At 39.0% G+C, this 12800-nt stretch overlaps 1 protein-coding gene, 1 long non-coding RNA gene and 5 other non-coding genes across 7 annotated transcripts; all 7 read right to left on the bottom strand.

Moving 5' to 3' along the window:
* Window positions 1–4206: 4206 nt before the first annotated feature.
* Window positions 4207–7789, bottom strand: LOC123445742. Its single transcript, XR_006631148.1, has 2 exons — window positions 4680–7789; window positions 4207–4546 (listed from the first exon to the last, which is right to left on the bottom strand). It is a non-coding gene; the product is annotated as an uncharacterized LOC123445742 (long non-coding RNA).
* On the bottom strand, window positions 6199–6288 carry LOC123423852. The gene has a single exon (XR_006621400.1). It is a non-coding gene; the product is annotated as a small nucleolar RNA Z162 (small nucleolar RNA).
* Window positions 6382–6470, bottom strand: LOC123423841. The gene has a single exon (XR_006621389.1). It is a non-coding gene; the product is annotated as a small nucleolar RNA Z161/Z228 (small nucleolar RNA).
* On the bottom strand, window positions 6701–6799 carry LOC123423008. Its single transcript, XR_006620872.1, has one exon. It is a non-coding gene; the product is annotated as a small nucleolar RNA Z103 (small nucleolar RNA).
* On the bottom strand, window positions 7372–7456 carry LOC123424037. The gene has a single exon (XR_006621528.1). It is a non-coding gene; the product is annotated as a small nucleolar RNA snoR27 (small nucleolar RNA).
* On the bottom strand, window positions 7522–7618 carry LOC123424035. The gene has a single exon (XR_006621526.1). It is a non-coding gene; the product is annotated as a small nucleolar RNA snoR26 (small nucleolar RNA).
* A 1369-nt stretch (window positions 7790–9158) lies between the features above and the next one.
* LOC123415233 (immediate early response 3-interacting protein 1-like) lies at window positions 9159–10454 on the bottom strand. Its single transcript, XM_045106728.1, has 2 exons — window positions 10240–10454; window positions 9159–9745 (listed from the first exon to the last, which is right to left on the bottom strand). Exon 2 carries the CDS (start codon window positions 9741–9743, stop codon window positions 9507–9509), a length of 237 nt encoding a protein of 78 aa, XP_044962663.1. The 5' UTR covers window positions 9744–9745; window positions 10240–10454; the 3' UTR covers window positions 9159–9506.
* Between the last annotated feature and the right edge of the window lie 2346 nt (window positions 10455–12800).

Genomic DNA, 12800 nt, shown 5'->3' on the forward strand with positions numbered 1-12800 from the left:
AGGCCAAGCACACGTGGTGCCAAAGGCATCAGCCAAAGGTTGTGGTGCCCAGGTGCACGCGTTGCTTGGCCGGCCGCTGTTCTATTTTTTTTTCTTATTTCTGTGATTAGTATTGGTTAGTACTAATTATTGTATATAGTGTAGTTTTAGATTATATTTAGTACTATTTTAGTACTACTTTTTACACTTAGTTCAGGTCTAGATTTATTCTAGTGTAAGATTTGTGTAATTACAAGTGTGTTTATATTATGTAATGACTTGATAATATAAATAAAGTACCGGATTTCATCCGGGAAGAATGGCATATTCCATGTGTTTACCACATATTTTTGAACATGTTTCCTATTCCGATTGAGATTAGCTTCCCTTGTATCTCAAACTTGCAAATTTTTGAATATTTCTCCCTCGTCTTATTTAGAATCACAACGTAATGAGTTGTGATCTACTGCACATGTGTAGACTATCCTCTCTTACTGTGAGGTCTACGCTTTGTAAATCTCGACAAGCGATTACCTTCAAGTGTATTCCTTATATCAAAATTGTAGCATACACAAGGTAATGGCCATGCAGCCTATCACTGTGAGATCTAAGTGATCTTCAATGTGTTATGTTCACACAATTGAGGTTGAGAAAATTTTTAAGTTTTACACTTGACTATCAAATTTTTACATTCTTATTACACAACCATGATGGCTTTTAATTTACCACCCATAAATTGATTATCTCTGGTTCCCCATGTAGGCCAAGATGACTACCAAAGAATTTGAGGAGCTTGCCCTCAATGGCCACAATTACCCTACATGGGCTATGGACATCAAGATCAGTCTTGCGTCCCGTGGGATAGCGCGTGCAATCCAACCCTCGAAGTCTCCTCTTCCGGCTGGAGCCACGCCGCTGACAGAACAGCAGAAGTATGCTGCCTTATTCATCATAAGGCACCATATTCATCCAGATCTCAAGTGTGAGTATTTATAGGAGGAATCTCCTAGTACTCTGTTTCTGGCCCTCAAAACGAGGTATGAACAGCAGAAGGCAGTAGTCCTGCCAGAAGCACTTCATGATTGGACTCATCTCCGCCTTGAGGATTTCAAGTCCATTGGTGAGTACAATCATGATGTTCATAAGATATGTTCCTAACTGCGCTTCTATGAGAAGGAACCTACTGAGGGGGAGAAGATAGAAAAAACTCTGTCTACCATGCTCCCTTCAGACAGGATACTCCAACAACAATACCGTGCTCGCAACTACACTGTCTATTCCGAGCTTATTCACATGTTACTTCAGGCTGAAAAGCATGATGAGCTACTCGCTAAGAATGGCTCTCAGCGCCCAGTTGGGGCACAACCTTTACCTGAAGTTCATCTGAATGTCGCGAATAGACAGAAGTTTAATGGTACCTTTTGAGGTAAACATTCCAATTCTGAGCACAAGCACAAGCGCAATGGGAACAGAAAATTCAGAAACATGGGCAAAGGAAAAGGCACTACAAAGCCAAAGTTTGATAAATCTAAACTTTGCAATAAGTGTGGATGCTACTCGCATTCTACTGAAAAGTGTTCAATGCCCAAGCATCTGGTCATGTTGTACCAACAATCTCTGGGACGCAAAGCACCTCAAGGGAAAAGGTTTGAAGCCAACTTCAACCTTCATCCACATGGCAAAAATGAAGCTGGTGCTTCACACAATGTTTCTCCTGGACCAAGCAACGCCATGATTCCTTATCCACTTGAGGACCCTGCTGAAACGGAGGCCATGTTACTTGAGTACACCTCAAAAGATGTGTTTGGCGACTTTGACTAGTCCCTCGACCTTCTTAGTGATCTACTTAATTATGTCCATTTGTGATGGTTGTAATAAGAACATAAGTTTGTTGTTGTCTTTGTATTATATTGTATCAACACATTTGATATAATAAGATTGTATTCTATGTATTAATATAAGGTTTTCTTATTGAAAATTCTTTTGTTTTTATATAGTTTTTCTACGGGGACAATCCGATGGAAGAGGAATTATGCCTTGTGGACAGTGGTACCACAAACTCCATATTGAGGGAGATAAAATATTTCCAAACTCTGAAAAAGATGAATGGAGATATTCTAACTATCGCTGGATGCGATACCGTGATTGTTGGTACTGGACGTGCCATATTTACCCTCCCAAGTGGTACACAAGTGACGATAGAGGATGCTCTATTGTATCCCGACTCATCACGTACCCTGATGAGTTATCGAGATATTCGTAAGAATGGTTTTCATATTGAAACCCATGAAGACAACAAAGAGGAGTATTTACTCTTTACTAAAAATCACGGATATGACAAAAAGGTACATGAGAAGATTCCTTCTCTATCGTCTGGTTTGTACTATACGTACCTCAAACCCGTGGAACATGTTGCATACAAGGTAATTTTTCAGAATGTTGATGCATTCCAAACCTGGCATGATCGCCTGGGCCATTCCGGAATTGGGATGATGAGAAAAATTACTAGCAATTCCATTGGTCATAATTTGCTTGAGTCAAAATTTCCTCAATCTTCTGATTTTGTGTGCACATCTTGTGCCACGGGAAAGCTAATTTTGAGTCCCTCGCATCTCAAAATACAAGCTGAACCACTTCAGTTCCTTGAACGTATTCAAGGAGACATTTGTGGTCCCATTCAGCCATTATCTGGACCTTTTCGGTATTTCATGGTTCTGATTAACGCATCTACACGATGGTCACATGTGTGCCTTCTATCCACACGAAACCATGCATTTGCCAAGATAATGAGGCAAGTCATTAAGTTGCAAGCCCATTATCCTGAAAATCGAATTAAGACAATTCGAATGGACAACGCTGCAGAATTCTCCTCACGTGCCTTCAATGATTATTGCATGGCTTTGGGGATTGAAGTTCAGCACTCTGTTCCATATGTCCATACACAAAATGGTTTGGCTGAAGCATTGATTAAAAGGATTAAACTCATTGCAAGACCTTTGTTGATGAATTGCAACTTGCCAACCTCTTATTGGGGTAATGCAGTTTTACACGCTGCTGACTTGATCCAATTGAGGCCAACTGCATATCACAGTTCTTCACCTCTGGAATTGGTACGTGGAAATCCTCCTAGCATTTCCCATCTGCGTAAGTTCGAATGTGCTGCATACATCCCGATCTCACCACCACAGCGAACATACATGAGCCCACACAGAAAGTTGGGGATCTATGTGGGGTACAAATCACCGTCGATTATCAAGTACCTGGAACCCCTAACTGGGGATCTATTCACAGCCCGTCACGCTAATTGCATATTTAATGAGGAACATTTTCCGGCATTAGGAGGAGATTTCAAGTACCAGAAAGAATGCCCGGAAATCGATTGGAATGCTCATGCCATTCCATCCTCTGATCCACGTACCCATGAGACCGAACTTCAAGTTCGGAAGATCATTAATTTGCAACATCTTACAAATAATCCGCCAGATTCATTTACTGATATGAAAGGTGTTACAAAATCCTTATATCCGGCCAGAAACGCGCCACAAAGAGTGAAGGTACCAATAAAAACCACTCAACTCCTTGTTCCTAAAAAGAGGGGGAGTAGTATGGCTTCTGACCTGGAGCTAGCTTCTGACTTGGAACATCGGAACAGCCAGACTCAACCGTATTGGGAAATCACGAAGAGTCTCTAGGGGTGGTAGAAATTTCCATCAACTATGTTGATTCTAGAGAATCATTTGAACGTAAGACTACGACTGTCGACATATATTTTACTGAAAATATTGCAGATACCCTTCTCACTGATCATGATCCAAGGTCTATCGTCGAGTGCCAAAGACGCTCCGACTGGCCTAAATGGAAGGATGCAATCCAAGCAGAAATTGCCTCGCTTAACAAAAGAAAGGTATTCACTGAAGCAATACCTACACCTCCCAATGTTTTTCCTGTGGGATTCAAATGGGTTTTCCTCCGAAAACGGAAAGAGAACAATGAGGTGGTGAGATATAAAGCAAAGCTCGTAGCACAAGGTTTTATACAGAAACCCAACATTGATTTCAATGAGACTTACTCTCCCGTAATGAGTGGAACCACTTTCCAATATCTTATATTTATGGCAATGCAAAATCGTCTATCCATGTAGTTGATGGACGTCGTGACCGCATATCTTTACTGGTCACTAGATTCAGACATATATATGAAGGTTCCTGACAGAATCTCTGTCCCGAATAACAATGCAAAACGCAACATGTATTGTGTAAAGTTGAATAAGTCATTGTATGGGTTAAAACAGTTGGTGGTACAACCGACTAAGTGAGTTCCTTCTTCAGAAAGGTTACTTCAATAGTGATGATTGCCCATGTGTCTTCATCAAGAAGTCCTCTACAAAATTTTGCATCATCTCTATGTATGTTGATGATCCCAACATCATCAGCACTGCACCAGACATTGATGAAGCAGGCAATCACCTCAAGATGGAATTTGACATGAACGATTTGGGTAAAACCAAATTTTGCTTAGGTATTCAACTTGATCACCTTTCCTCAGGAATCATGGTACACCAAGCTCCCTATATCAAGAAAATATTAGAGAAATTTAATATGGACAAATCCTATCATCTAAAACTCCTATGATGGTTCGATCTCTAAACATAGAGAAAGATCCGTTCAGACCGAGGGATGATGGAGAAGAGGTGTTGGGACCTGGAGTGAAGAATATCTTTCGATATCTCGGCACAAAGGATCTAGGCCTATTTTTCCAGCTTTAGAGCAATCTGGACTCTAATATGATTGGGTATGCAGATGCCTGTTATTCGTCCGATCCCCATAATGCCAGATCTCAGACCGGTTTTGTGTTCCTACATGACGGTACAGCTATATCATGAAAGTCTTCAAAACAAAATCTAATGGCTACATCTACCAATCATTCTGAAATAATTTCATTATTTAAAGCATCATGTGAATGTGTATGGCTTCGCAAAATGATAAACCATATACAACAATCATGTGGAATTGGTTCAACTGAATCACCCACCATTTTCTATGAGGATAATGCTGCTTGTGTTGTACAGATGCAAACAGGATACATCAAAAGCAATATCACTAAGCATACCTAAATGGTTTTTCCCTCACAATCTTTAGAAAAGCAGGGAAACAAGAATTCTGCAAGTTAAATCATACAACAACCTTACTGATTTATTTACTAAGTCTCTATTAAACTCAACATTCCAGAAATGTGTTCATGGAATTGGTATGCGACGACATAGAGACTTGCAAGCAACAAGAGGAGCCTCTCCTTGAGATATCCTTATTCAATACCATCACATTATGCTATTTTTGTGAAGTTTATGTTTCAGGTTCTCATTAAGTTTTCATGAAGAATTTTTTGAAGGAAAATCTTTACAAGATGATAGCTGGAGAAACATTTCAAGATAATAGCCCTAGCTGGATGATCCTGAGACGACTCTACATGGTCATGCGTACATATGTAATTAGGGAGGAATCTCATCTTGCCTAAACCGTACATATGTAATTAGGGAGAGGAATCTCATCTTGCCTAAACCGCCATGTACATATGTAATTAGGGAGGAATCTCATCTTGCCTAAACCGCCATGCGGTTACATCCGCACCAGAGAGTCGGGACACTCTCCGGGAGATATATATACTTTCTGTAATCAATGATAGCAATGAAATCAGTTTGATTTAAAACAACGAGAAATTGAGCATGGCTCAAATGGACAACCAATAGACGTGTCTTCTTTATTCAGTTTACAAAACTATGTGAGACATTTTTAAGTTCATTGATTTAAACAACGTTATTTTATTTGGTTGAAACTATGTTATTTAACTATATGTTTAAATGCAAAAGAAAAGCAAAATGAGCTATTTGTTAATAAGGGGACCAGCCGGCACATAAGAGTCGGTGCCTTGTATCCAAATCTAAAATAGGGCAGACACTAAACGGGCAGCCAATGTCCATTTAGATCGACCCATTGAAGTTGCTCTCTGATGAGTTGTTAAAATGGAATCTTCCTTTTTCATAAGATGATTATGGACTTACATACAAGGAGAAGAGATGCAACAAAGAGGCATTAGTTTGGAATAAATGGCAGTTACACGGAGTGATCTAAACGTTCTTATATTAGTTTAAGGAGGGAGTACCTTTGAAAATCAGAAGATAGGAAAATTACTACTGTATTTGAAAACAAAAAAAGGCATTCAACGCACTCATAATGAAAAGGACATATCAGGTCATTGGCCTTTCAACATCATAGATGCATTAGCAAAGTATAAGTTCCTCATAGAATCACTTTCGCGTCTAATCAATTAGTGAAACAAAGGCAAGGCCCTACACATAGAATACACAGGAGAACCGAATGCACAGACAAACTGAAGATATAGTGGGGACATCAGAGAACATATGAATGCACCATTACACACTAAGTGTCTCAGACGACCGTCGTGAGTTGCATATTGTTTCTCATCATATGCACAGCGCAATATCGTTGAGTGTTTGACAGCTTAGGCTTGTAGCACCACCCGGTTCAGCACAGTCTGTGTAGGGCAGCTTAAGATTGGGGGCTTAAATGGAAAAGATTTCTTGCTTGGAAACCGTATGTCGTATAACAATAAGATTTGTGGAAAAGATACTCACTTAAAATACAAAAAACATCAATGAAATTACTAATATAAACAGAGGAGCTAAGATAAAATTTTCAAATGGATGGATCAGATTTCTGGCTTGGAATCCTCTGATAAAGGATTACGTTTGCGCACAGTATAATCATAGTCGATCAGCTGGGGAAAGGATCCTCACTTCCATCTTAATAACTCAGAAAGCAATCTCAAAACACAAAAACTAAAGTGGAAAAACACATAGAACCAAAGACAGCAATGCAGAAAGAAATAGATCGAGTTTTGAATGTCATAAAGATAATGTATGTAAGAGCCACGGTGCCATTTGTTGAGGCACATCCTAGGGCACAAAAGTAACGAGCTCGTGATACAACAGGTCAATGTAGCTTCAAGGGAACGAGTCCAGTGGAAATAGACCAGAGACTGATCCTCCCAAGGACCAGATGACGAAGCACAAAACCATTACATCGAATCAACAAAGATCAAACGAGAAAATTAAGAAAAAGATCTAATCTACCGCAAATAATCGTAGCCAAGCATGTACGGGATTTGAACAAGTTACATCAGCCTTAAGGCACATCTATATACGCTTTAGCAAAACTGATTTCTTTTAAACTCAAGCTTAAGTTTTGCCCAATATAGTTACATGAATAAACAGAGTATATTTCCTTTGGGGGGAATAAACAGAGTATATTACCCAGAGCGAAATAAAAATAATCTCAACTGTCCAATAAGAAAGCAAAAAAAACTTACAAGCGTGTTGGATCTCAGTAGGTAATGCTTTCCTCTTTACTTGGGAAGTTCAGAAAGATAACGCAGTTAACAAACACATCATCGATCCATGGCATGAAACAACGCAAATCGGCGAAGAAACGGGGCAGACAAAATTAAACAAAAGAGAGAACACGAGAGCATCTCAGACTACAAATTCCCCAATGTTTATCTTCACTGCCGAGACTCAAAGTGCAAGGATGAGTAAAAGTGGATGTAACATCACGGATGCTCTCGAGAACAGAATCGAAACGGCAGATGCAAAACTCGCAGCAAACTTGACAGCAGTAGACAACTAAACGAGCGGAGAGGATGGAGACAAAGAAGCTCTGGATGCAAACCTCGCCGGCCTCGGACGGCGGCGGCGGGGGCGGCGGGGGCGGCGCTTACCTGTCGAACAGATCTGTGGTTCGGCTTTGGCGGCGGCTGGGTCTGAGGTTATAAAGGAGGCGTCCTAACCCTAAACGTGGGGGAGCCGGACTACGCGCGGTCGAGCCTCGAGCGGTGGCGGCACGGCACGTGATGGGCCTGTTGGTCTAGCGGGCTTATGCTGGATTTGCATGGGCTGTCGTGCTTTTGGGCTGACACCTCAGGTCTAAGCCTAGAAAAACAAATCAAACGAATCAGGTTAAAATCAGATTTAAGGCTAGATGTGCTACCGCTCAAAATAAAGGCTAGATGTGCTAGAAAATTCATATTTAAGGCTAAAAATTCTTTAGGAGAGAAATATGTTTTTTGGGACAATACTTTTGGCGCCTATGTGCAAGAACATACATAATTTCTCACCTCTTTTTATTTATTTTAATTTGTTTTAAAAAAAAAACTTCCTCGGTCCCATAATATAGATTGCATTGCTTTCCTCAAAAGTCAAGCTTCACAAATTTTGATCAAATTTATGGAAAATAATACTCCCTCTGCTCGCTTATATAAGACGTTTTAGCTGGTTCAAGCGCTGCCCTAAACAGTTCAAAACTAACTGTCTGGAATGCCTTATAAAAATGAATAGAGGGAAGTATCGTTTTCTATAAATTTGAAATATGTACCATATGAAAAATTATTTCATCGTAAATTGATGGCACTAAAAATCGTGTTCATAAAAAAATCTTCAGTCTTGGTCAAGTTTTTGAAGTTCGACTTTATAAAAAACTAATACACACTACTCCCTCAATATCTAAATATAAGTCTTTCTAGAGATTTCACTAAGGACTAATACAAATGCATATAAACATGTTTTAGAGTGTAGAATTACTCATTTTACTTCGTACGTAGTCCATAGTTAAATCTCTACAAAGATCTATATTTAGGAACGGAGAGAGTACATTTTGAAGGAAGCAAGTAAGTGTGAGAGCATATGCAAAAATTGATTCAGGGTTTTTCCGTTTGAATAGATGATCAGGAAGGTCAAATTTGTAGTTTAAGGGGAAAGGTGCTTTCTACCAAATTTCAGGTGTGGCATAGGTTTTTAAAATAAAATATAACTAGATGTCCTTTTTTAACAGATATTCCAAAAGTGCCTTCTAAGCTCGTCTACCTTCAAAAATTATATTCCCTCTATTTCAAAATAAATGACGTTGATCTAGTATAAAATTTATACTAATTTAGCACTAAATCTGCGACACTTATTTTGGGGCGGAGGGAGTACACACTAAGAATGACAATCCACTGCACCTTAAAAAAAAGCAATTGTATTCCGAGCAGCCACTCCAGCAACGTTAATCAACCGTGAAGAAATACTCAAATCACTAGGTGGCCACAAAGCATGAAGGTCCCCTGACTTGGAAATTAAAAACTCATTCAATGACCAAACCAAAACATGCACATAAGTTATTAGGGATAACAAAAAAAAAACGTTTACAGTGGACAAATACAAAAGCATAATCAGAGATCACAATTAGATACCTAACGTCTCCATTGTGGTCTAGTGGATAACTAGCTGAGCTCAACTGAACATTTCAACAGAGTGTGCATATATAAGGCACATCGATACTACAATCAACGAAAGACTATTGGAAGAAGAACTGAAGAAGCACGAGTACAAAAAGCCTAGTTAACTACAAATATCTCAATTTGCAAGGGAGCAAAATGGATAATAACTTTATAGCATAATACTCCACTTGCCAGTGTCAAAATGAAACGAACTTGACAAGTATGGTGATTCCATTTAGAAGGATCAATGGAAATCTCATATATTGAGCTGCATATATAAGGCCAATCATCTGCCCTTTGAAGGTGTTTGCTCCCTGCATGCCTCTAACGTCGGCGAAGCTCCATCCTTTGGGAGAAAGAAATCGGTCTTCGTTTAGTATGGCCAGAGCGTTAGCAATAAGTAGGAGACCCTCAAGGAATGACCATAGGCCCATGTCTGCAAAATAAGAAGGGATCACAATCTGACATCAGTCACAAGGAAAGAGCCCATAACATAGTATTTTTTAACCCTCTGAATTTTGTTTCTGAATCGAGCCTCTATTGCCTGGGATTGCAGTAAATCAATCTGACACAAACATGTCCATTCAAAAAATGTCCCATCGCCGTCAAAACTTTTTTTCCTGGGACGGTATAAATCCTACCAATTACCAATTATGCTGTTTTATTATCCTGATGATGACATACGTATACAGTATACATGGACGAAGAAATAAAAAAGAAACTGCACGAGACGAGAGAGAACTGTGGTGATAAAGTTGAGCCCATAAAAACCGAAAAATAAACTGTACCCATACATCGGTTACCGAACTGACGATGGCTAGATATCGATCGCGCGCTCTGAGGTAAAATTACAGACCCAATCGAGCCATGGATTTGATGATGAACTCCCAGACGAATCGAAAACAGGCAAGCCCAGCCAGGGTTCCTTACCGAAAAGAGAAGAGATTGAGCCAATTCAGGACGGATCTGCGCTCCCAGTTCGCCTGGACGTCAACGTTGGCTTGTCGAGTGGACGATTTTGGATTCCTCCACTGGGGAAAGGCTCTGGTCTCTGTTCTCGTTTACGGAGCGCAGAACGGCTCCGGTCGGTTGCTGGACGGCGGGAGATAGAGACACAGACACGGACGGTAAGAACCAAGAGAAGCAGGCCGGCTCCGGTTCTACAATGGGCTGGCATGGAACGACATGGACCAGACCTATATGGACCGGACCGGGGACGATGCCTTGTTGGAAAAATTTAGACCTTATTGTGTAACGTGATATATAAGATTGCGTCGTTGTCTGAAAAATATATAAGATTGCGTCGTTGTCTGAAAAATATCGCGTGTTAGGTAATTGCCAACCTTTCTGAAACAATTTATGATGAACAATCTGCATCCATTTCTGTGAGGTTGATTACTAAAAATATTATTATGGCTTATGAGTGTCTTCACTTCATATATAGTGTATTAAAGCAGTTACATTATAGACATACATTGTGCTCTAAAACTCGGCATGATAAAAGCGTATGGTTGAGTTGAGTGGGAATATTTGAAGGGCATTATGCTCAAGCTGGGTTTTTCAGAGACAGGGCCGGGCCGGCAAAATCTCGAGCCCTGTGCCAAACTAAAAATTGAGGTCCTATCTATGAAAGAACTAACTAACAATTATAATGTATATATATGTCGTAGAAAAAATTATAATTTATGTAATGTAATGTCTTGCATAACAAGTGGACATATAAAAAAATCATACCTATTCAACTCGCGGTTGCTATTTATTTGAACATCCTCGTTCTTTTAGTATTTTTTGAAATGAAATCTTCGATGATATCCTCATAATCAATCTTCTCCAACACTTCACTCTCCAGTGCTATTGTGGTCAAATCATTGAGTCTTTGTTGTGTCATAATAGTACACATATAGGATTTCAATAGCTTTAATTTAGAAAAACTTCTTTTCTGCCGATGCAACAGTTACAGGAATGGTCAACGGAACTCTATATGCAATACTTGCATTGGGAAAACAATCACGCCGCTTTAGAAAATTCAGAATTTCAAGAGGTCCGATATTTTCTTCTGACATGAAATTTTGAAGAAACTTCAACTCAACAAATAGATCATTGACATCAATATCACATTATTTATCCTTCATAAGTGCAGCCTCAAGATTAACACAAAAAGATTTCAAAATGTTCTTATCCAATGAACGCAATGTTTCAGAGGTAAATAAGAAACAAAATATTCTCGGGTATCCTTCGTATTGCTCAAATCTCCTTGTGAGTGAGGAAATTACTTGATCAACAACACGTATAAAATAGTTAATTCTAAATGATTCCTCTCTGGACTGTGTGGCAATATGTATGTCATCTGGGTTCTCATTAAATTGTTTCTTTCTTGGCCAGTTGGCATCAATATTTTAGCTCATTTTGTATCACCTAAAAAAGTTCTTGGCCAGTTGTATCATTTACATCTAGAAATCCAAGAAATGACTCTTCTATGAAAACTTGACTTGAAGATGAATCCACATATCTTATAATTAAAGACATTTGCTCTTGGTGACTTGCATCAGGGGTACAATCAGGTATGACAGAGAAATACTTTGAGCTCTTTATTTTCTTGATAATTTCAGACCTAATATAAGAAACAAGCAAGTGTAGCAATTCATTCTGAATATTATGATCAAGATAATGAGCATGAGTTTCTTCGTTTGTAATACGTCGAACATGCTCCTAAATAACTGGATCAAATTCAGCCAACATCTCTACCAAACCCAATAAATTACCATTGCTATCTTCATACAGTTTGCCGTTCTTACCACGGAATGCTAGATTGTGCTTGGCAAGAATTTTACAATGCAAACAATTCTAAATAATACCTTTCTTTAATGGTTCTTCTCTTTCTCAAGTTGTCGTTGAGCTGCTTTATCAATAGTTTAATGTTTTTCCAATCTACTACGCAACTCATATCAATTAGTCATGCTCAAAACATGATCCACGCTTGTCTCGTGAGTTTTTAGTCTATTGGTCATATGTTACCAATCATTACAACCATCATTTGCCAACTTACCTTTTCGATGACCTTTTCTAAATAATTTACAACCAAAGGAAAACACTCTATCAAGCTATTTAGAATAGACAAGCGAGTCTCTACCACAATACTCTCCATTTGATAGGAATCTAGTATAGAATACTGCAGTAAACCTTTTACGATATCAATCTTTGGAACCTTTCTTAATTGATTCAACTCTTTTTGGACCATTTTGTGCTAAGATATCAATCTCTTTAGAATCAAGAGAATCCCAATTTCTTGGACCAAATATATCATACCGAAAAGAATCATAAACATCCTCACGAGGTGAACTATTCAAGTCAACATCAATATTTTCTTCCTCTACCTCTATATTATTTGTCTCTGTCTCAGCATCTCTAGAATGAAGTAAGAAACTATTGCAAGTGCAAGGGTAGAAGGATCAAAAGAGTGATTACCATATGACACTTGCGGTGCTTTTCTT

This window comes from Hordeum vulgare, chromosome 1H, assembly GCF_904849725.1.
Source record: "Hordeum vulgare subsp. vulgare chromosome 1H, MorexV3_pseudomolecules_assembly, whole genome shotgun sequence".
NCBI lineage: Eukaryota > Viridiplantae > Streptophyta > Magnoliopsida > Poales > Poaceae > Hordeum > Hordeum vulgare.